We start from the raw sequence: 21,717 nt of genomic DNA, 5'->3' as shown, positions 1-21,717 counted from the left end.
ACCGGCATCGGTTTCATCTCGGTGCATCCCTAAAAAATACTTTAATGCAATATAAATAATAATTAACAACATCATTTTGGTTACAGCTGTATTTTTGTCAGCTGAAATTTTTTTTAAGTACTATAATTAAAAAAGTACTTAAAAAGTACTTAAAAAAGTACTATAACTGAAAAAAAAAATTTAAACTAGAAAGAAATATTACAGAATTTAAACTGACAAAATAAAAACTTAAAATATAAAAAATAATTTAAAATGATAACAAATACTATAATATTATATAAACATAACTAACAACATTTGTTTCCTGTGCTGTTTTCGTTCATTTAAATAAAGCAGAAATAAAAATTAAGTTTTTCCAAATGCTTCGAGGCTAAAACTGCCAAACTGTGATGAATGTCCTTTGAAAGTATGTTGTGGAAGCTCATTTTCTTCATTTTTGCAGCTGACAACAGATGTGCATTGGAGAAAGAGTATGGAAGACCCTGGTTCTTTAACAGACCAGTAAAAAGAGAAGATGGGAGAAGACAACAGAAGCACCTCCACCAGCACATGGACCCTCATCCACCCGTCAGGAAGCCCTCATGACCTCATGACCCCGAATTACGACATCCCTCTGGACTACGAGGTCCCGGTGGACGAGATCCCGGACACGACTCAGGGACGCCCGTTCTTCATGGCCACCATCGTCATCGCGGTGGTCTTGGTCTCCATCATGCTGGTCTGCGGCGTTGGGAATTGCGTCTTTATTGCGTCATTGGCGCGTTACAAAAAACTCAGGAATCTCACCAATTTACTCATCGCCAACTTGGCAATATCAGACTTCCTGGTGGCGACTGTGTGCTGCCCGTTTCTGGTGGATTATTACGTGGTCAAACAGCTGTCATGGGATCATGGGATTGTGCTTTGCGTCTCCATTAACTACCTTAGGACTGTGTCTCTCTACGTGTCCACTAATGCCCTGCTAGCCATCGCGGTGGACAGGTGAGTTTGTCTCTCTGAGCTCGTGCTGCATGAGTGGGAGAGTGTCTTTAACCCAAGACTTTAAGAGTTGGGATTTGTTTATTAAATGATCATGGCAAATTGGTAGGCCTATTGGTCAGAAGGCAACAAGTTTGTGAGACCTAGGCTGCGTCCGAAATCGCATACTCTCTTGAGTAGGTATAGGCTACTATAGAAAGTTCAATAGAACAACATTTTATTTGAAATAGAAATCCTTTGTAACATTGTAAATGTCTTTATTATCACTTTTGATAAATTTAATAAGTCTTTGCTGAATAAAAGTATTAATTTCTTTAAATTCAGGATTCATTGATAATACATCAATGAATCCTGAAAATGAAAATGTATCATGGTTTCCACAAAAATATGAAACAGCACAACTGTTTTCAACATTGATCATAATCATAAATGTTTCTTGAGCATCAGATCATCATATTAGAATGATTTCTGAAGGATCATGTGACACTGAAGACTGGAGAAATGATGCTGAAAATTCAGCTTTGATCACAGGAATAAACTACATTTTGAAATATATTCACATAGAACAGTGTTAAATTAAAAACAGTTATTTTTAAATTGTATTAATATTTCATGATATTAATGTTTTATTATATTTTTATTTCATAAGAGACTAATTTAAAACATAAAAAATCCTATCGACCGCAAATGTTTGTATACAATATTAATATTGAATGCCAATTTTGCCTAAATTAGGCTGTCATACATCTATCACTGTTATTCAGCTTTTTAACTTACATTTTTAAAAGTTAGTAAAAAGTTGGGGTCCGTTTTTTATTCCTCTCTTAATACATCTGAGATGATTTGACAGATGCCAGATCTTCTAATCGTAATAATTGATCTCTGGCTAATTTGGTTCTTCAGAGGAATTTGTGGATTTGATTAAAATACCAATGTCTGGTACAGACTTACACTAACAAACCCATCCAATCAAACTAACAATCATGGATCATGTCATATCGTCAGCAGTGAAATCCAGACGACAGAGTAATCCACGGACGAAGAACGGCTCCTCAACACGGCTGTCTAGTTCAGTTAATTTTATGTTAGATAATACTCTCTCTTCGAGTTGTTTCATTTCTATCGTATTCATGGAAGGTGCCAAGTGAAAAATAGAAATTGAAAATCGCTTGAACACATAAATTCCTGTTTATGACTCCCAATCTTACAAGATGGAATTTCTCAGAAAAACTTTAAGACAGGATCAGGTTCAGATTTAGGAGAGACTGCAGAAGTCATTCATACATTCGGATGCTTTCTGAGGGGCAGCTGCACCCGAGGAATTGCTCTGCGCTTGCATCACATTTGGTCATTTACTCAGGCTAGCATGTCAGTTTTTGAATGGCCTGGCAGAACCTGCTGTATTTATACTCATGTAAACCGAGGCCTTAGGTTTGCTAGCATGTCATGAAATCAACATCTGGCACACAGAACGCTACATCCAACAGTCTCGCCGCCTCTGAAGATCTTACTGTTAAAGGAACACGCTGACTTTTTGGGACTTTAGCTTATTCACCGTATCCCCCAGAGTTAGATAAGTCCATACATACCCTTCTCATCTCCGTGCGTGCCGTAACTGTCTGACGCACCCACAGCTAGCCTAGCTTAGCACAAAGACTGGAGGTAAATGGCTCCAGCTAGCATACTGCTCCCAATAAGTGACAAAATAACGCAGTATGCATTATGCCAGCTGGAGCTGGACCTCCAGTCTTTGTGCTAAGCTAGGCTAGCGGTGGGTGCGTCAGACAGAGTTACGGCACGCACAGAGATGAAAAGGGTATGTATGGACTTAACTAACTCTGGGGGATACGGTGAATAAGCTAAAGTCGTGAATAATAAAAAGTCGGCGTGTTCCTTTAACCCATTCGTCAGTCCGTGCTGCAGTTTAGTTATTTTTGAACAATCTATTCTCAAGCACATTTCAGTAAATAGCAGGACAGATATCACTTTAAAAGTGAGTGCCTAAGTGTCTACTAAGGCAGCTACCTTCTAAGGCAACATCCTAACTGAAATTAAGCCTTGTAAGTTTAATTTATTGCTATAGAGTTTGACAAAAATGACACTTTAATAAGCATCCAAACACATAGAACGTTAAATATATATTGGCCTAGAAGCCAAGTTTACATGATACTGTTTTCAACTAAAAACGCGAATTTGTGAAAACGGTGATGTTGTTTTGGAAGTTACCTGGGGCAGACTATAATGCCTTTAAATGCTCCCTACTTAGGGAGCTCGCTAGGTTTTGGAACAGAGCAGCTGTCGGATCTTAGAATCCCATTCAGGAAATCATCCAACCTGTTGCTCCGAGCAGAACTCCGACTTCTCATTTGGGATCAGGTAGCACAGATAATACATATCAATAGTAAATTTAATAAAGGATAAAAGTCTTTAGTCTGCCCATGCATCACAGAAACTGAAAGTACGTTCTGTTCACTCCTGCCGAGAGACTCCGCTCCCTATTGAAGGTTTCCTATGGGAAGAACAGAATTCTTTGGAACATCAGAATTTCAAGTTACATACAGATGAATTAACAAATGAAATGTGTATTTACCATTTGGAATCATTACAGAGAGAGGGACAGATTTCAGATTTCAAAAAAAGATGAGCCTTGAGCAAAGAGCTGTTCATCAAAACGGACAGAGAGTAAATGTGTAGAAATAGTGCTGTACCTTTGAGTTAGAGAACAAGAGATGCTATTCGCCGTGAATGTCAAAAGGTTATGGGATATCTCATTAAGGACGGGGAGCAGTGATCAGATCAGACAGAGAGATCAGAGAGTCAGTGCGTGTTAATAGACCGCTGTGTGCCAGACCGAAATAATCCTGATTCATTTTCCACGTTTGAGCCTTGAACAGAGATCCGCTCTGAGATGTTTAATAAATACCATAACAGATCTACCACAAACACCCACACACCACACACCAGATCCCTTCGAAATGCTCACAGTTTCCTGGTCCACACCCAGTCCAAAATTCTGAATTTATGCCATTTTGGAAAATCTAATACCAGTCAAATGTTTGGACACGTCAAGGGTTTTTGAAGGATCATGTGTGAAAACTGGAGTAATGATGCTGAAAATTCAGCTTTGATCACAGGAATAAATTACATTTTAAAATATAACACAGGAAAACAGAATAATTTAGGCAACTTTAAATCTCCAATATGTACATTTCTCCCGAGTAATTAATATAAGCTTATTAGCTGATGTGAGCTTTATATAGAATATGATTCTTACATTTTTGCTTTTTGTCTCTGGAACATTGTCCCTGTACTTCTTGGCAACTATGTTACTGATTTTTCTTGTTAAAAGATTTATTTTTTTATTTTTTCTTATTTTGAAATTAAATATTATACTACTTAATAACTACTTGAGAAGCCACACAGCAGAAGATATTAAGACCTCTTTAATTTTGCTTTACTGCAAAAGTAATTATTTTCACTTGTTTAAAATATAATATTGTATATCTGTATATAATATAATATTGTATATAATATATGTATATATATATACTGTATATATAGGCCTATATATATATATATATATATACAATGCTATGCATAAGTTTAGACACCCATACTAAAGTTGACTAAAAAGAGGAATAAAAAAATCATCTTTTGGAAACTGAACTTAATGCCTTAATTTTAAAAAAATAGGAAAAATCCAACCTTTAAGGACACCAATTTTCTTTGTGAATGAATAATGTATCATAAATAAATAAATGTTCTTCCTTAAAATACAGGGTGCATAAGTTTGGACACCCCTATGTTAAATTCCCATAGAGGCAGGCAGGTTTTTATTTTTAAGTATTTTTTTTTATTATTATTTTAGGATACTATGCATCCTGATAAAGTTCCCTTGGCCTTTGGAATTAAAATAGCCCCACATCATCACATAGCCTTCACCATACCTAGAGATTGGCATGGTTTTATTTCAGTTAGCCTAATAGCTAGTTTGATTTGCATTAAGAGATGATCTTATGGAAAGTACCCCATGCCAATCTCTAGGTATGGTGAAGGCTATGTGATGATGTGGGGCTATTTTAATTCCAAAGGCCAAGGGAACCTTATCAGGAGGCATAGTATCCTAAAAATAAAATAAAAAAAAAATAAAAATCTGCCTGCCTCTATGGGAATTTAACATAGGGGTGTACAGACTTATGCACCCTGTATTTTAAGGAAGAACATTTATTTATTTACGAAACATTATTCATTCACAAAGAAAATTGGTGTCCTTAAAGGTTGGATTTTTCCTAATTTTTTAAATTAAGGCATTAAGTTCAATTTCCAAAAGATGATTTTTTATTCCTCTTTTTAGTCAACTTTAGCATGGGTGTCTAAACTTATGCATAGCACTGTGTACCGTATATATATATTAGGGCTGTCAATCGATTAAAATTTTTAATCGCGATTAATCGCGTGATTGTCATGAGTTAACTCGCGATTAATCGCATTTAATCGCACATTTTTTATTTGTTCTAAATATACCTTAAATTTATACTTTTCAAGTTTGTAATACTCTAATCAACGTGGGCATTGATAAATATAGATGATTTATGCAAATGTATGTTTATTATTAAAACCATAGTCAATATAGCATGAAGACGAGACATGTTTCAAAGGTCATAGATGTTTTTCAAAGAACTTGTTCATGTCTATTAGACACATGTAGAAAGAACAAAGAAATACCAGGTTCTCATTACTTCTCTTTCTTTGCACTGAGCAATTTACTAACACAAAAATGTTTAGATTTTTGCATGACAGGGCAGCTCTTCTGAAAATGCTAAATGTACATTTAGCATTTATTATTACATTGTAGTTTGTCTCTCTCTGTGCCCATTTTGATGAAGCTAAATTATCAATACATTCTCAATAAAACGTAGCCTATATTTTACTGTTTCTGTTGTCAAACAACGGAATGAATTTGAAATGGTGACTGAAACGCGACCAAATAAACATAACCAGCTCTCCCTTCCAAGACGTTAATCTGCACAAAAATTCTGATAATCGAGCCGTCGTCTGGTGAAATCAAATACACATAAGCTAAAGACAATATCCGTGCTCTGATTTCGGCTATATTTGTAAAATTAGAGAAGCAACATAATATCTGTGTTTAACTGAATTAAAGCGCTGCTCCTCCGCGTGAGACGCAGAGAGAGAGAGAGAGAGAGAGAGAGAGAGAGAGAGAGAGAGAGAGAGAGAGAGAGAGAGAGAGAGAGCGAGAGAGAGAGAGAGAGGCGCGCGCGCGTGCTGGGAGAGCAGTATTCTCAGAAACTAAATAAGGTTTGGGCGCTTTGTTGAAGGGAAAAAATCGCTAAAGGGGTCTGCAATGTCGCTAAGTTGGCAACACTGTGTATCTCCATTTCTCCAACTAGGGGTTGGGTCACGGGTCAAACAGAAAATACGCGCTGCGTTAATCGAGCGTTAAAAAAATTAGTGCCGTTAATATGATTTTGCGTTAACGCGTTATTAACGCGCTAAATTTGACAGCCCTAATATATATATATATATATATATATATATATATATATATATATATATATATATATATATATATATATATATATATACACTCACCTAAAGGATTATTAGGAACACCTGTTCAGTTTCTCATTAATGCAATTATCTAATCAACCAATCACATGGCAGTTGCTTCAATGCATTTAGGGGTGTGGTCCTGGTCAAGACAATCTCCTGAACTCCAAACTGAATGTCAGAATGGGAAAGAAAGGTGATTTAAGCAATTTTGAGCGTGGCATGGTTGTTGGTGCCAGACGGGCCGGTCTGAGTATTTCACAATCTGCTCAGTTACTGGGATTTTCACGCACAACCATTTCTAGGGTTTACAAAGAATGGTGTAAAAAGGGAAAAACATCCAGTATGCGGCAGTCCTGTGGGAGAAAATGCCTTGTTGATGCTAGAGGTCAGAGGAGAATGGGCCGACTGATTCAAGCTGATATAAGAGCAACTTTGACTGAAATAACCACTCGTTACAACCGATGTATGCAGCAAAGCATTTGTGAAGCCACAACATGCACAACCTTGAGGCGGATGGGCTACAACAGCAGAAGACCCCACCGGGTACCACTCATCTCCACTACAAATAGGAAAAAGAGGCTACAATTTGCACAAGCTCACCAAAATTGGACAGTTGAAGACTGGAAAAATGTTGCCTGGTCTGATGAGTCTCGATTTCTGTTGAGACATTCAGATGGTAGAGTCAGAATTTGGCGTAAACAGAATGAGAACATGGATCCATCATGCCTTGTTACCACTGTGCAGGCTGGTGGTGGTGGTGTAATGGTGTGGGGGATGTTTTCTTGGCACACTTTAGGCCCCTTAGTGCCAATTGGGCATCGTTTAAATGCCACGGCCTACCTGAGCATTGTTTCTGACCATGTCCATCCCTTTATGACCACCATGTACCCATCCTCTGATGGCTACTTCCAGCAGGATAATGCACCATGTCACAAAGCTCGAATCATTTCAAATTGGTTTCTTGAACATGACAATGAGTTCACTGTACTAAAATGGCCCCCACAGTCACCAGATCTCAACCCAATAGAGCATCTTTGGGATGTGGTGGAACGGGAGCTTCGTGCCCTGGATGTGCATCCCACAAATCTCCATCAACTGCAAGATGCTATCCTATCAATATGGGCCAACATTTCTAAAGAATGCTTTCAGCACCTTGTTGAATCAATGCCACATAAAATTAAGGCAGTTCTGAAGGCGAAAGGGGGTCAAACACAGTATTAGTATGGTGTTCCTAATAATCCTTTAGGTTAGTGTATATATATATATATATATATATATATATATATATATATATATATATATATATATATATATATATATTGTTTTAAAAAACAAAACAATTGAAAACATTAAGAACAATTTTTTTTTTTTTTTTTGCATTGAGAGATAAATGTAAGATATTTTGTGATAACTGTCAAGAGTCACAAAACTATAGAAGCTAGCTTGTTTCCGCCACAGAATAAGAAATAAAAATGGTTATTGCGACTTTATATCTCACAATTCTGGCTTTTTTCTCACAATTACAAGTTTACATGTCGCAATTCTGCCTTGTTCCCTCAGAATTGCATGTTTATATCTCGCTATTCTAACTTTATAACTCTTTAAATGTCAGTCTTTTTTCCTTAGAATTGGACTTTATAAACTCGCAATTGTGTGTTATAAAGTCAGAATTGCGAGATGTAAACTCGCAATTGTGAGATAAAAAGTCGCAATTATCTTTTCAAATATTTTATTCTGTGGCGGAAACAAGCTTCCATACAAACTCGTTTCCCACTGTTACTAATATCTATATGTGAATTCGGGCAGTTTTCTCAAAGTTTTCTGTATTCAACAGGTACATGGCTATCGTTCATCCTCTGAAGCCCCGTATGAGGTTTCAGACAGCGTACTGGCTAATTTTTGGGGTTTGGATTATCCCAGTCCTCATCGCGGTGCCGTCGGCCTACTTCGCCACCGAACACGAGTACCCGCACAGCACGCTCGGCCACGACAAGAAGATCTTTTGCGCCCAGATCTGGTCTGCGGACCAGCAGATCATGTACCGCTCCTACTTCCTCTTCATCTTCATCGTGGAGTTCTTGGGGCCCGTGGTCACCATGTCAGTCTGCTACGCGCGGATCTCAAAGGAGCTTTGGTTCAAGAGCGTCCCGGGATTTCCCACGGACCAGCTGCGTAAGCGACTACGGCGACGGCGCAGGACAGTCGTGGCGCTGATCGCGGTTCTCGTGGCGTACGTGTTGTGCTGGACGCCATATTACAGCTTCACGTTGTTACGCGATTTCTACCCGGCGCTGATCACGCGCGGACGTAACTCGCTGGTCGTTTTCTACATCATCGAGTGCATCGCTATGAGCAACGGGGTCATTAACACTTTGTGTTTTGTGAGCGCTAGGAACAATGCCGCAAAGTGCCTCGGAGCCGTCAAACTCGCTAACTGGCGCTCGCTAACTAGGGCGATAGTCGGCAAGATGGCGGAAGACGACATTAGGACTTCATCCTTGAGAGTGACCGAGGATGTGGAATGTACACAAATTAAGTGAACGGATGAGACAGGAAAATACACTAAAGGTTTGGGGGTCTACTTTGGAAGGATCCGCACAGCATGAACATATGAATTACATGCCCACATAAATTAAGACGGACTTCATCAACTGAATTACCAATGAAAAGGTTCAAATCACATAACTGAAGCCCCTAATGTGGTTCAGCCAACTGCTGTGATATGAAATATTATGCTGATGAGACCGACTGAACTCGTTTATGAGCAACATGAAAGTAAAATGACCCCAGATTAATATATTCATTGCTTCAAAGACCCACCTTACGTCAACAAGCATTTCCAGTGATCGGACCAAAGGTTCTGTGATCAATGTAGATTATAGACCACAAATTATGTTGCTGGTTGATTTGAACAGAAGTGCCAAATAAAATGTCTTGTTAGGATTCATTTTCAGACTAATGTTAAAAAATTGTTGCCTCTACCCACATATTTGCTAACCCTAAACTTTAAAGCTGAAATTATCACTATAGTGCCAATAAAACATGCACCCACAATAGGGCTGCACGATTTTGAGAAAAAACCTAATTGCGGTTTTTCTGACAAATATTGCGATTGCGGTGCGATTTTCGATTTTTTTGGTTTTATTTATTTTAAAGCTTAAAAATGTACTTTTTATGTAATTTATGTAATAAATATAACCTTATTGTAAAGTGTTACTGATTAGTTATACACCGATTCAGACGTCTCCTGAGTTCACTGTTGGAAAGATCAGTTGTTTTAATCATTCATTAAAATGAATCGGTTCAAATGAGTCATTAGTTCGCGAATTGGACGTGTCATGCGCGTTGTGTGATTATCCCAGCAGTTAGGACATGGACATCCAAGATTTCTGTCAACACAGAAAACATTTCATCACTGGATATTTTTTTCGTTTAATTAAAGAGTTTTTTTTTTGTCAGTTAAATGTCCGGAACGCTTTTGAGTTCAATTTATTTAGCACAATTCACACCCAGCGGTAATTCAGGGGGGAAAAAAAAATCTCCGAATGATCCACATGAAACTTTGGTCTTCCGACCTTTTACCACCGTGTCGATTTATTTTGTGCGAGGGAGAGAGAGCAAGACAGCGCTTAGTTTGGAGACTGTGAAGTCTTGTTTACTTTCGCCAGGCTCCGAAGAGAGAGAGAGAGAGAGAATGCGCGCGCGCGCGACCGGCTCTCTCTCTGCTCGTTCTGTTAAACATGCGCCCTGTCACTCACAAGCGCAGCAGTTCATCTACATTACTCACCGATCAAATAATACTTTGGCGGGACAAAAATTCACTTTGGCGGGCGCTAAAACAAGTTCAATGCAGAAAATTCATGCGTGAATTTAACTTAGTAGGCTACATGACCATGCACTCGCACAAATGCGACCACATAAAATTTTAACTCGCACATTCTCAAAAAATGGTCGCATATTTCGGCCATTTCTGCGCAGTTACAAGCTTTTTCTATTGGCACAATTCGAGGTAGCCTACACGTTGTGTGTTAGCTGCTTTGCTGCTGACAGAAATACGGTGCACTGCATACAACCTTGTAACTTTCCATTGCCATTTCTAATTGGCCAGCAAGCCAGGAACGCGAGATTCGACCATTTTGATTGGCTAATAGGTTTGTCACTCAAATGTCAGAGGTGGGGGAAAAAACCTCAGACTCCTGAGGTTAGGTTATTGCGGGAGTTAAAACCTCAATATCGATGCGATAAAGGTTAATCGTGCAGCCCTAACCCACAACTTTTATTAATTTTCACACAAATTATGATTTCAGGAGACATTTTTTCCGGTTTCCTTGCACAATATGTTATGACCAGGGCGTGACATTCATTTTTTTTGCTCACCAGCCATAGTGGTTAGTGGTTTTCCAACGTTAGCAACTCAGCATTTTCATTGGCCACAATTTTCTGACATCGATACCATGGGGAAAAACTACCATATAGATATTTTTTATATTATCTCATAATTTGACGCACGGATCCATCATACTGTTGCACATTCATTTTCTTTCTCAACTGTTTACGTTCACTTAAAAATAACTGTGTTTATGTGAATACTCGCCAAGTGTCTGAGGCATTCTGAGATTATGTTGTGTGTATTTTACTGTTTAAGCTCAATAAGCAGTGGAAAAAAGAGCTCAATTTAGTCCTGAGAGGCGTCACTTTGAGTGTGAGCATAACATTTGCGGGAATGAGTCAATTTATGTGCAATAAATGCAATCCCACGCTGAAATTCAAGCCCTCAAATTCAAGTTTTCGTGTCGACTCGCTGTCGGTATTGGAAGCGTTTCAGATATTTCAGTATCGATATGTATGCATTGAGATATGAGTGTACGAAAAATATATATTTTTGACAACACTATTGCTCTTCGTTTATTATTTCAGATCCCTTTTTAGAAGACTTGTAAAATGTATGTGTTATAAAATTCAGCACGCCAAAGTGGCTATAGGAATGACTGCGTTACACACCACTGCTGAAATCCTCGGGTTGGCGGGTGTTAATGTCAAACCCTGGTTATGACCTCAAAACACTTTTACCATAACACATGATTTGTAAACCAATATATTTTGATGTTTTCATCTCATAACCAGTTCTATATATATACTGTATATAGGCCTATGGCTTTTCTGATGAAGTAAACCTGCTCGGTTGCTCACTTGGTACAGATTGCACTTGTGTTATTGAGTCACAACAAAAAAGCTCAAAGAATCTAGCATGGTTGCTTCAGCAAATGTGTTTTAACGTCACATTTGCTTTTGTTAGCACTATCAGTTAGATTTAGTGCAGGTGGTACGTTATTTAATAACATTTTAGCACCACTTGATGGATATTTCAACTGCCGCAACAAAAAAGTCCAACCAACGTAATAAAATGGTGTCCTATTCATTTTGAATAAAACTAATGTGTCGCAAAACGTAAGAGCAAAATTATAATAAAGCATTTATGATACAAATAAACAGTTGTGTTAAGTCATTTTAATGACCCAAACATTGACAAATCAGGCTGAATATTCACTTTTCCAAAACTTAACATGCATGAAATAAAGTTTGTTTTGGATGCAACAACTACAATAATATCTGCCTGCTTGGTTTTCTATAGATCAGAGGAACATCTCAAAAGACCTTTAAGGGTAAATCAGAGATTCATTTAGAAATTATTAATCTGGGAGGTTAAAAAGAAATAAATACAAAAACAGTAAAGTGAATCTAAACGGAGGAAGCCAATTTTCCTCGTGTTCAATCCAAAACACATGTGCACACTTGAGTAAAAGATGAACTTTTGTGTCAAATCAATAAAAAGATTGTTCATGCTGTGACTTGTTTTGATCGGATATAAGACTTTCCTGGTCAGTTTCACACACTGAGCAAATAGAAAAACAATCTGCAAAGCACATTTGTTCTGTTCCCGGTCAACAACGTGTGCAGCGTTTTAAGATACCTCATTTAAGGCCAATTTCCTGTCAGATGTTAAATATACATTTATAAAACGTCTTTAAGATGTTTATGATTTAGAATGCATGTCAAACTGACTTTTTAAAGATGTTAATCAGATGTTTGTTCACAGCAGACGCTTTCCAGATGAGCTGCTCTTTAACAGACATCTTGGAGACGTGTGCGTGTGCCATCTAATTTCGACATGGCGTCGAGTCTACCTTTCATGATTAGCAATATTTGCATATTGCGAGGTTCAATTTCATTTAGGATGCTGGCTAAGAAGGCATTTGCCTATGTAGACAGCTCACCGTTTTGGGAAAAAAGACATTGTGCCTCATTCACGAAACACGAGGAGAAAAAATTTTCAGAGTTAATCATTTTCGAAACCATTCTTACGTAAGTCCCGCATCCAATTCAATGCGACAATTTACAGAAGAATGGAATTACGAATTAGTTAGACGCAGATTTGATCTGCTTGTGTGTTAAGTTAAGTCACGTTTATTAATACATCGCTTTGCAATACAGATTGTTTCAAAGCAGATTTACAGTGATAACAGGAAAATGATTCAATGAAGCAAACAAACAGTTTGTTTTGGCTGTCCAGCAGCTCTATAAGAAAACAGTGTCATTGTTCAGCAGTTCAGAGTTGATTAAGTTCCGTTGATATCATACAGCAGCGTCCATGCATTTAATAATCAATAATATTGTTGAATATTATGTGTCCCCAACTAAGCAAGCAGAGGCGACAGTGGCAAAGAACCCGAACCCACAGAATCACCTGAAAACCTTGGCTCAGTTTCATTGAGAACATATCACACAACTGATTTTGATGCACGACAAAAACTGCATTAACAGGCACATGACATTTACTTTTATATGAGTCGAGCACCGACGAGAGTGCTTTCTCACTTTACTGGGCTTATGATAAAAACACACGTCTCTCCCTAATGGTTTGGCTCCCGCACTTGAGGCTGGAATAGAGGCAGGACTCACAAAAAGATAACTGCCTAAATCTGCTAAAACGCTAAATGCTAGAAACAGACCAAGCCACAATGTCTCTATTTACCTCCCTTCTCTTGGAGACTGATGCTCTAGAGAAGCTGGCTAGAAACCAGCAGCATTTCAGGACAGCTGGGACCAATCAAAACCATTAAAACCGCTGATTTACAAATATACTATTGTTCAAAAGTTTGGGGTCAGTAAGATTGGATGCGATAAATGAATCAAAAGTGACAGAAAAGACATTTATGCTGTTATAAAAGATTTCCATTTGAAATAAATGCTGTTCTTTTGAACTTTCTATTCATCAAAGAATACATGAACATATTAATAATAATCAATTGATAATAATCAGAAATGTTTCTCTAGCATCCCATTGAAAAAAGCATTTTTCATGAGCATTTCATTTCATTACATTAGAATGATCATGTGACACTGAAGACTGGAGTACTGACATTAAGTTGAAATCATTATAATATATATATGCATGGTTTGAATGGGGTTTCAGGATGTTCCAGGTTCAAGTTTCAAATGTCATGACTCAAGTTGGATGCATCGTCCAGTGCTCTCCATCCAAGATAAACCTTGGACCAGAAAAGCCCCGGTCAGCCAAGGATTTTTTTTTTTTTTTTTTAGTTAGTTAGACGTTTAAACCCATAATCAAATATCCCTAGTGTCTAAATCAGCAGTTCTCATCTGGTTTTGCTTCAGGACATTGATTCAACATGGGACCTGATGTGCAACCAAACACAGGACCAAAATAGTTTAGCGTACAAAAGTTAACAAGAATAAATAAATGAAAATCCTTGAAATAAAAATGTATTTAAAGGAACACCAACTGCATAGGACTATGAATATGAAAATATGATAAGCCTTTTCTTGTTAAAAAAAAGTTACAAATCCAATTTAATTTGCAAACCTGAGTCAAGGCATGATTATGTGTTTATTGTGATTGTATTATTTGCATTTAGTTTTCTCCCTGCTGTTTGCAACCCACATTTAATACAAGTATTTTTGTTAAACATTTTACATATCTGCATTTTAAAAGATTTTTTAAACTACTCACCTATTACTACTATAATTGATTATGAATATTTGGATCAGTTTACAGGATTACAATCAATTAACCTGTTTGTGCCGTTAACACTCAGTGTTAATTCTTTATTAATTCTAAGAAATGTACATTTCCGGGACATCGGAAATGTCTTTCTTACTTTACAGTACTACTAAGAGCAAGTAGTCAAAATCTGCATGATTAGGGACTCCAGATATGAGCTTGAGACACGGACAACTTTACATGTGACATGAACAAGATTTTATTAACTAGGCTAAACACTTAAACTACTCCAACATACACACACAAACATGCATAGTTTCCCAAGAGAAAGAGCTGAAGCAGAATACAGGAAAGCAAGAAGTTATAGCATTGTTTGATATTCAGCAGATCAACAGCCTTGAGCAAACCATCAGTTTAGTTCTAACACGCCCTTCTTTAAAAGGGGTAAGGACACTTAATGTATCAAATAATGAGACTGAGTTTGATACTTGCATGTCTCGCTCATTTGAATTAAACTGTCCTGATGCAGTTTGTTGAGGCTCCAGTTGATCTTTGCTGATGTGGTCTTGACGAGAGAGAACCAGTGGGAGTCAGAGTATCTTTGGTGAATGGAAAAACAAGGCCGCAGCCTGGCACAAGCTTGAGGGTCCTTAGAAACTTCTAGTTCAGCATCATCTTCACATCAGGACTTCAGGAAGGAACTAGGAGAGTAAGAGGCGTGATCTTGTGATCAGTGATTTTTAAAGCGTGAAGATGTTACACCCTCTGGAGGGTTGTGAGCCAATAAGAAGTTGTTTACGACCTTTTGTTCAAGCAGGCCTTTGAACATGTAATTTGATTGGAAAATTTAACAAAAGAATCTTCAAGATTTTTATAATACTAATGAGTCACAAAGTTGGCAAAATGTAATGTAAATGAACAAAAGGGGGGGGGGGGGGGCGAAAATTGGAGTTTATAGAGACTAAACATGCCACACATATGATTTTGGTTAACCATAGTTTGCAGCAAAGTCTGAAACATTAATCCAAAAGAGTTTAGAAGAGCAAATGAAGACACAGGCCAAACCACATAAAAGGAAAATCATAAGATGGGAAAATTAGATACATGTTTATACATTTCTCAAGTGGTTATATATAGAATATATAGGATTAAAAGGGTTTATTTCTCCTTCACAGCAAGAATTAAGTGAGATTCACAACTCTCTGCAAATTTTGGAGTTGTAAAAAAGTCTGTAACAGGACACCGGGCTCTGCCAGTGTCACTTCATTTGGGATGTTAGTTTTGGGGGAAGTTTCATAGACCTTTGTTGGGAGAGTGAGTTTGCTGGATTATTCATTAAACATAATGATTTTTTTGTGTGTGTCTGATTGGTCCAGAAAGTAAACGTGTGGAACATCATGTGAAAACAAAAGGTTCTGTTTATCTTTGGTCTTAAGGGTAGACACACGGTCGATTAGTGCCTCTTTTCTCTTCTGTCCAGGACAAGAAGTGTCTGGAGGGATTAAGGTTAAGCCAAAAAAAACATGAGATATCACATTTATCTCATTGAAAGTTAAAAGGAAAAAAAAGGCTTTGTAACTGTGACTGCACACTAACAGATGGGAGGTCAGGAATGAGCCGGTGTTGGTAGCATGTTGTTATTTCACGTCTCTTAGAGATCAGCTTTAAATCCTGTACAGTGCCCGGGTGTAACGCAGGACTGGTTGAATTTAATCTGTGTGCCGTGATTCTCTGATTCAGACAGTGCGGTCCGGCCACCAACAGCATGAAATAAAACTGATGAGTGAGGACCGTGAGACTGATTACACAACCAAAACAATGGTGCATAAAATAACTCTTTTAATTGAAATATTACCAAAGAAGAGAAAGTATTAGAAAATAGTATCTGTATTTTGAAATTAAATACAAATACTATTTGCATCTAAAAAGTATTAGTATGTTTGTTTTAAAGTCCCCAATCATTTTATCCCTCAGAACTCATCTTTGATCACCAAAATGACACATTTAAAAATTATTTTTTTCTTGAAAAAAAAAAAAATCATGTTTTAAAATAGCTTGAATGTAACTCTACACCCTTGCCTCATTTAGTATATGCGGTTCTATGAATATGCAAATGAGCCCCGCCTCCACTCACTCACTCCAGCTCAGAGATCCACTCGTTGACGATCACACTTCGACCTGATTGGTTACAAGGTAGTGTGTGACGTCAGGAACCCCAGCGAGGTGTCAAACCAAGTTTTTGAGACTGTCTTTGGTTCACTGCAGATTTAAGGAAAAAATACTCAGCAATGGTGTTGACTTATGAATTTACACATGGTTTGTCTTAAAGCATATTAAAAAACACCACAAAGACATATAAACAACGTTAAACATTGGATTTTCACCACAGGGAGACTTTAAAACAAACTTTTTTTCCTCCTAGCTGAATAAATGGTTTGGTAACACTGTACAGTAAGATATATTACATATCATGAACAATGTTTTTTTTTTTTTACAGCATTTATTTATTTTGGTTAATATTTATTTATAGTGTCATATACTGTTCTTCATTTATTTACATTCATTAATAAAACATTAAAGGGGTCATGACATGAAAAATCAAGTTTGAGAGCTTAAAACATCTTCCTCGTTATAAACAAAACATTTATTTAATCAAGCTTCAAAAACGGCTCCTTTTGATATTGCAGGATCTGTGGTGTACAGGCAAATAAATTATAGTTACACATCATTGCACCATTGGCCCCGCCCACTGGCGTTCAGTAACGGCTGACATTTGCCCACATCACTTTGTGTCACGTCAAAAGCAAATATAACCCATTATGTCACTGAGGCTGTCTACACTGGATACAGTATACAGATGTGCTCAGTTTCTGACATTTGTCGCGTTCGTTTTGTCGTGTCCATATCGTTTGCGTCTCTGTACAGATTTCAGATGGATCCCAGTGTTGGAAACAAGTGGATGGTTTATTTTTTAATAGAGTCATGAATCGCATCAGAGGATTATATGTTACTTCGGAGCATTTTGTTTTGAAACTAGGCACAGTTTAAAGGAGAGTTTGAAAGAAACTTTTGTGGACAGGTAAAGCAACTGTAAGCTATTGGATCTGATCTGCATCACAAACCGTAAGTAAATTACAGTTTTATATGGATGTTTTCAAAACACACTCTTCTGTGATAGAGAGTACTGTTTCCTATGCAATAATGTTAGCCAACCATAACAGTGGCGTTTACTGACAAGCCTTAAAGGAACACTCCACCGTTTTTTGAAATAGGGCTTATTCACTTTCTTTCCTACATTTAGATATGTGGGCAAATGTATTTTTGTCTCAGTGCATGCATTGTTTAAGTTTGATAGGGTCGGCGCTAGCTTAGCTTAGCATAATGAATGGAATCCTTTGTTGCCAGCTAGCATGTCCTGAGTAAAAGTGATATCAAAAATAAAATAAAAAACCCACCTAATTACTTCTTGTGGCCTGCGTATTCACAACAAGTACAAATAGTGATGCAGATTAACACTAGGCGATTTCCTATGCAGATATTGACTTGGGACTATATTAGGGGGAAGCACAGGCGAAGCACTGCTACTTGGGTGCAGAGATATCGCGCCCAAGTAGCAGTGCTTCGCCTGTGCTTCCCCCTAATATAGTTCTTATTATATATGTCAATATCTGCCTAGGAAATCGCCTAGTGTTAATCTGCATCACTATTTGTACTTGTTGTGAATACGCAATACTGAATACTGATGTATTCAGTCAACCATAAACATTATTAGATTGGTCGACTTGACGTTGACGACAACATCCATAATTCTTAGCATGTGTTGCGTCATCAAACTACGCCTTTGTTATTGTAAAGAGGTTAGCGACCCCTAGTGGCGAAAAATTCCATACTGTACGTTTTATTTATACAGCTTAAAATGTTAAACATGTATTGGTATATTGTCGATTCATAAATGCTGCAAGTATTATTCATAATCTAATGAATTAACTTACTTGAATCTTTTTGTAAAAGTGTTTCCAATGTTTTTAATAGCACTAAAATGTTAATACAGAACAGATTAAATTTACACCGAAAATTGTTCTGCTTGTGTTGCATAAATGGCTCAGTCCCAAATCCCAGTGAGTTCCCTTGCTGTCTTCTGAGCGAGCGTCCCAAATAAAAGGGTGATTCTGAATGCTCACACATTTGCATGGTTTCAAAAGAAATTAGTGTTAGCATGTTAAGATAATGACTCACTACTCACAATTAGTCAACTTCAATACTAAATGAAATACAATTAAAATTTCTCTTCATTTGCCATCTTGGATGGATTTTTTCCAGCTTGTTGCATTATGTGATTAGCTTCTCTGCGGAGGACACATGCAGTGCTAGAATTTGGCCAAGTAAGCAATTTTAGATGGCATTATAATTATGCTACCTACCTTTTGGAACAAACTTTATATTTGAACAGAGCAATTGTTTCCAGAGCGACTAAATGTCTGGCTCATTTCATAAGCAAGCGCAACTAGCAACTGTCACGACAAAGTATCTCTCCCACTGTGTTAAATAACTTAAGATGGACAGCAGAAAGAAACAACACTCTCTCATCCGTAGAATAAAGGGAACTGGAATGATGGCCGTGGAGACAGTGGGAAGGGCATCTGGCACTGATTGTAGGAAGATCGCCTTGAGTAAGAGTCTCAATTCAACCCAGACTGAGGTTCTTGAGATCCTCAGAACGTAGGCTCACTGTTGGCCAGCATCACACACATGACCAGCGTCGGCCAATAGTAGTGAGCCTACGTTCTGACGAACAACCCAGAAGCGCTGCGCTGTTACACTACGTGAACTCACTCAGAGGCCCACACAGAAGAAAATTAATAGTTGAATAAAGTCGTTATTTTTGTTTTTTGTTTTGCGCACAAAAAGTATTCTCGTCACTTGATAAACTTAAGGTTGAGCCACTGTATTTTTTAACAATGTCTTTACTAACTTTTCTGGGCTGGCAGATGAAATTACCTAGCAGCCTATGAAGGAGTGAGACAGCTCTCAGATTTCATCAAAAATGTCTTAAATTGTGTTCCGAAGATGAACGAAGGTCTTACGGGGTTGGAACAACACGAGGGTGAGTAATTACTGACAGAATTTTCATTTTTGGGTGAACTAACCTTTCAATATACATTACAGCACCACCTCTATTCTCACAGTGTATTAAATTGTTTGATAAAGGATCCGGCCTCTCTTATCTCCTCCTTTCTAAGAGCCTACTGTGCTCTGATTGGTCAGATGGCCCAGTCTGTTGTGATTGGTCTACTCTGCTCTGATTGGTCAGATGGCCCAGTCTATTGTGATTGGTCTCCTCTGCTCTGATTGGTCAGATGGCCCAGTCTGTTGTGATTGGTCTACCCTGCTCTGATTGGTCTACTCTGCTCTGATTGGTCATATGGCCCAGTCTGTTGTGATTGGTCTGCCTTGCTTTGATTGGTCAGATGGCCCAGTCTGTTGTGATTGATCTACCCTGCTCTGACTGGTCAGATGGCCCAGTCTGTTGTGATTGGTCTACTCGGCTCTGATTGGTCAGATGGCCCAGTCTATTGTGATTGGTCTCCTCTGCTCTGATTGGTCTACTCTGCTCTGATTGGTCAGATGGCCCAGTCTATTGTGATTGGTCTCCTCTGCTCTGATTGGTCAGATGGCCCAGTCTGTTGTGATTGGTCTGCCTTGCTTTGATTGGTCTACTCTGCTTTGATTGGTCAGATGGCCCAGTCTGTTGTGATTGGTCTACTCGGCTCTGATTGGTCAGATGGCCTAGTCCATTGTGATTTGTCGGAAACAAAACGCTTCTTACCATATCTGAATTTCCAGATAGATATCATATCCAGCCAGAGTCCAACTCCTTTGGAAGTACATGCAAAGTTGCAAAACAGTTTCTTTGCAACATGTCGACAACACGAGGCAACTCTTCCAGGCCTCATCTACAACTAGTGTTTGAGGGTCAAAGTAGACGTTGTTCGCCGGCAGACAATGAAGACCATAGGCTGGCATTATGCAAATTTGTTACAAACCTACTTAGGTTTGTGTAGGAAGTGAGACTGGAATGGCTGATGACTCGTTTAAAGCAGTTCAGAATCTGTTCTCAATCACTGTTTTTGATCAATAAAAATTAGATTGCGAAGAAAGTAAGATTCAGTGACAGTTAAAGGAATAGTTCACCCAAAAATAAAAATCAGAAGCAGATACAGAAACAAATAACAAAAATAACAAAAACAAAATCATCAAATGCATCATGAAAGTATTCTATTCTATTTGACTTGTGCTAAGAATTCTAATATATCATATATCATATGAAAGCTTTGTGTGAGCAACAGCCCATAATTTAAGACAGTATCTTAAATTAGTATCTCACATTTCACAAAGCTAGACTTGGAATATAGTGCATATTCAGAAGACACACACACACACAAATATATGTATGCTGGTCTTAATCAGGAAATAAGCCCTGATTCAAGCATACACTCCCAAGTTTCGACCTCACAACTGGAGATTCTTCATAATTGTCAAGTAATTTCACATGTGCCAATCAATCATGAGTCAACTGGCGCGTGGAGTCGTTCCAAATCAATCACTTACGAGGGTCACAAACACAAGCTTGATTCTGGGTGTTGTTGCTTTATCTGACAAAACAGAAACAATGCTTTCCATCAACAGACAAGTGCAACAATGAGCTTTATAAACAGACAAAAGTCCAAGATATTCCACAGGATAAAACCCCACACACATCTTAATGCTTTGTATGATGTATAAAGCTTGACTAAGCACTCGTAATCTGCATAGATCAACAGTTCCTGAAAGCTCACATGTTTATTTGTGATTTCTAATTTATTCTCTTCTCCATTTAGCCATTTGTTCTTGATCAGTCACAGATAATAACTTTATCTCTGAAAAACTTTCCAAAAACTGCAGCCCACAGGGTTCTGGCTAGAATTAGAAATGAAATACAGAAGTAGGCTAATTCTTGGTGATGTCTCTGCTTTCAGAGGCTGTGTTCAAAAACCATGCGAGCTGCCTATCTAGACAGCATTTTAAGGTATCAAACGCGTCCTTCCGATGTGGATTATGAAGGTAAATCAGTAGCAAAACTCGAGAGCACGTAAATGTGAATT

General features: G+C 37.9%; 2 protein-coding genes across 2 annotated transcripts in view; one reads left to right on the top strand and one right to left on the bottom strand.

Annotated features, from left to right (window-relative positions):
- The window catches only part of prdx2 (peroxiredoxin 2), a 45,362-nt gene extending 30,183 nt beyond the window's left edge, over positions 1-15,179 (bottom strand). Inside the window, exon 1 of the mRNA XM_081362405.1 lies at positions 15,068-15,179. The gene's annotated coding sequence lies outside the window, so the exon portion shown is untranslated. The remainder of the gene's footprint in view (positions 1-15,067) is intronic.
- prokr1a (prokineticin receptor 1a) lies at positions 403-9,092 on the top strand (the record flags this gene model as incomplete). Its single annotated transcript, XM_081362398.1, has 2 exons — positions 403-981; positions 8,387-9,092. Exons 1-2 carry the CDS (start codon positions 515-517, stop codon positions 9,090-9,092), a joined length of 1,173 nt encoding a protein of 390 aa, XP_081218524.1. The 5' UTR covers positions 403-514.
- Positions 15,180-21,717: the final 6,538 nt, after the last annotated feature.

The sequence above is a fragment of the Scardinius erythrophthalmus genome (assembly GCF_964197995.2).
Source record: "Scardinius erythrophthalmus genome assembly, chromosome: 3".
Classification (NCBI taxonomy): domain Eukaryota; kingdom Metazoa; phylum Chordata; class Actinopteri; order Cypriniformes; family Leuciscidae; genus Scardinius; species Scardinius erythrophthalmus.
Note: the sequence above shows the minus strand (reverse complement) of the source record. Positions and strands in the feature narration are given on the sequence as shown.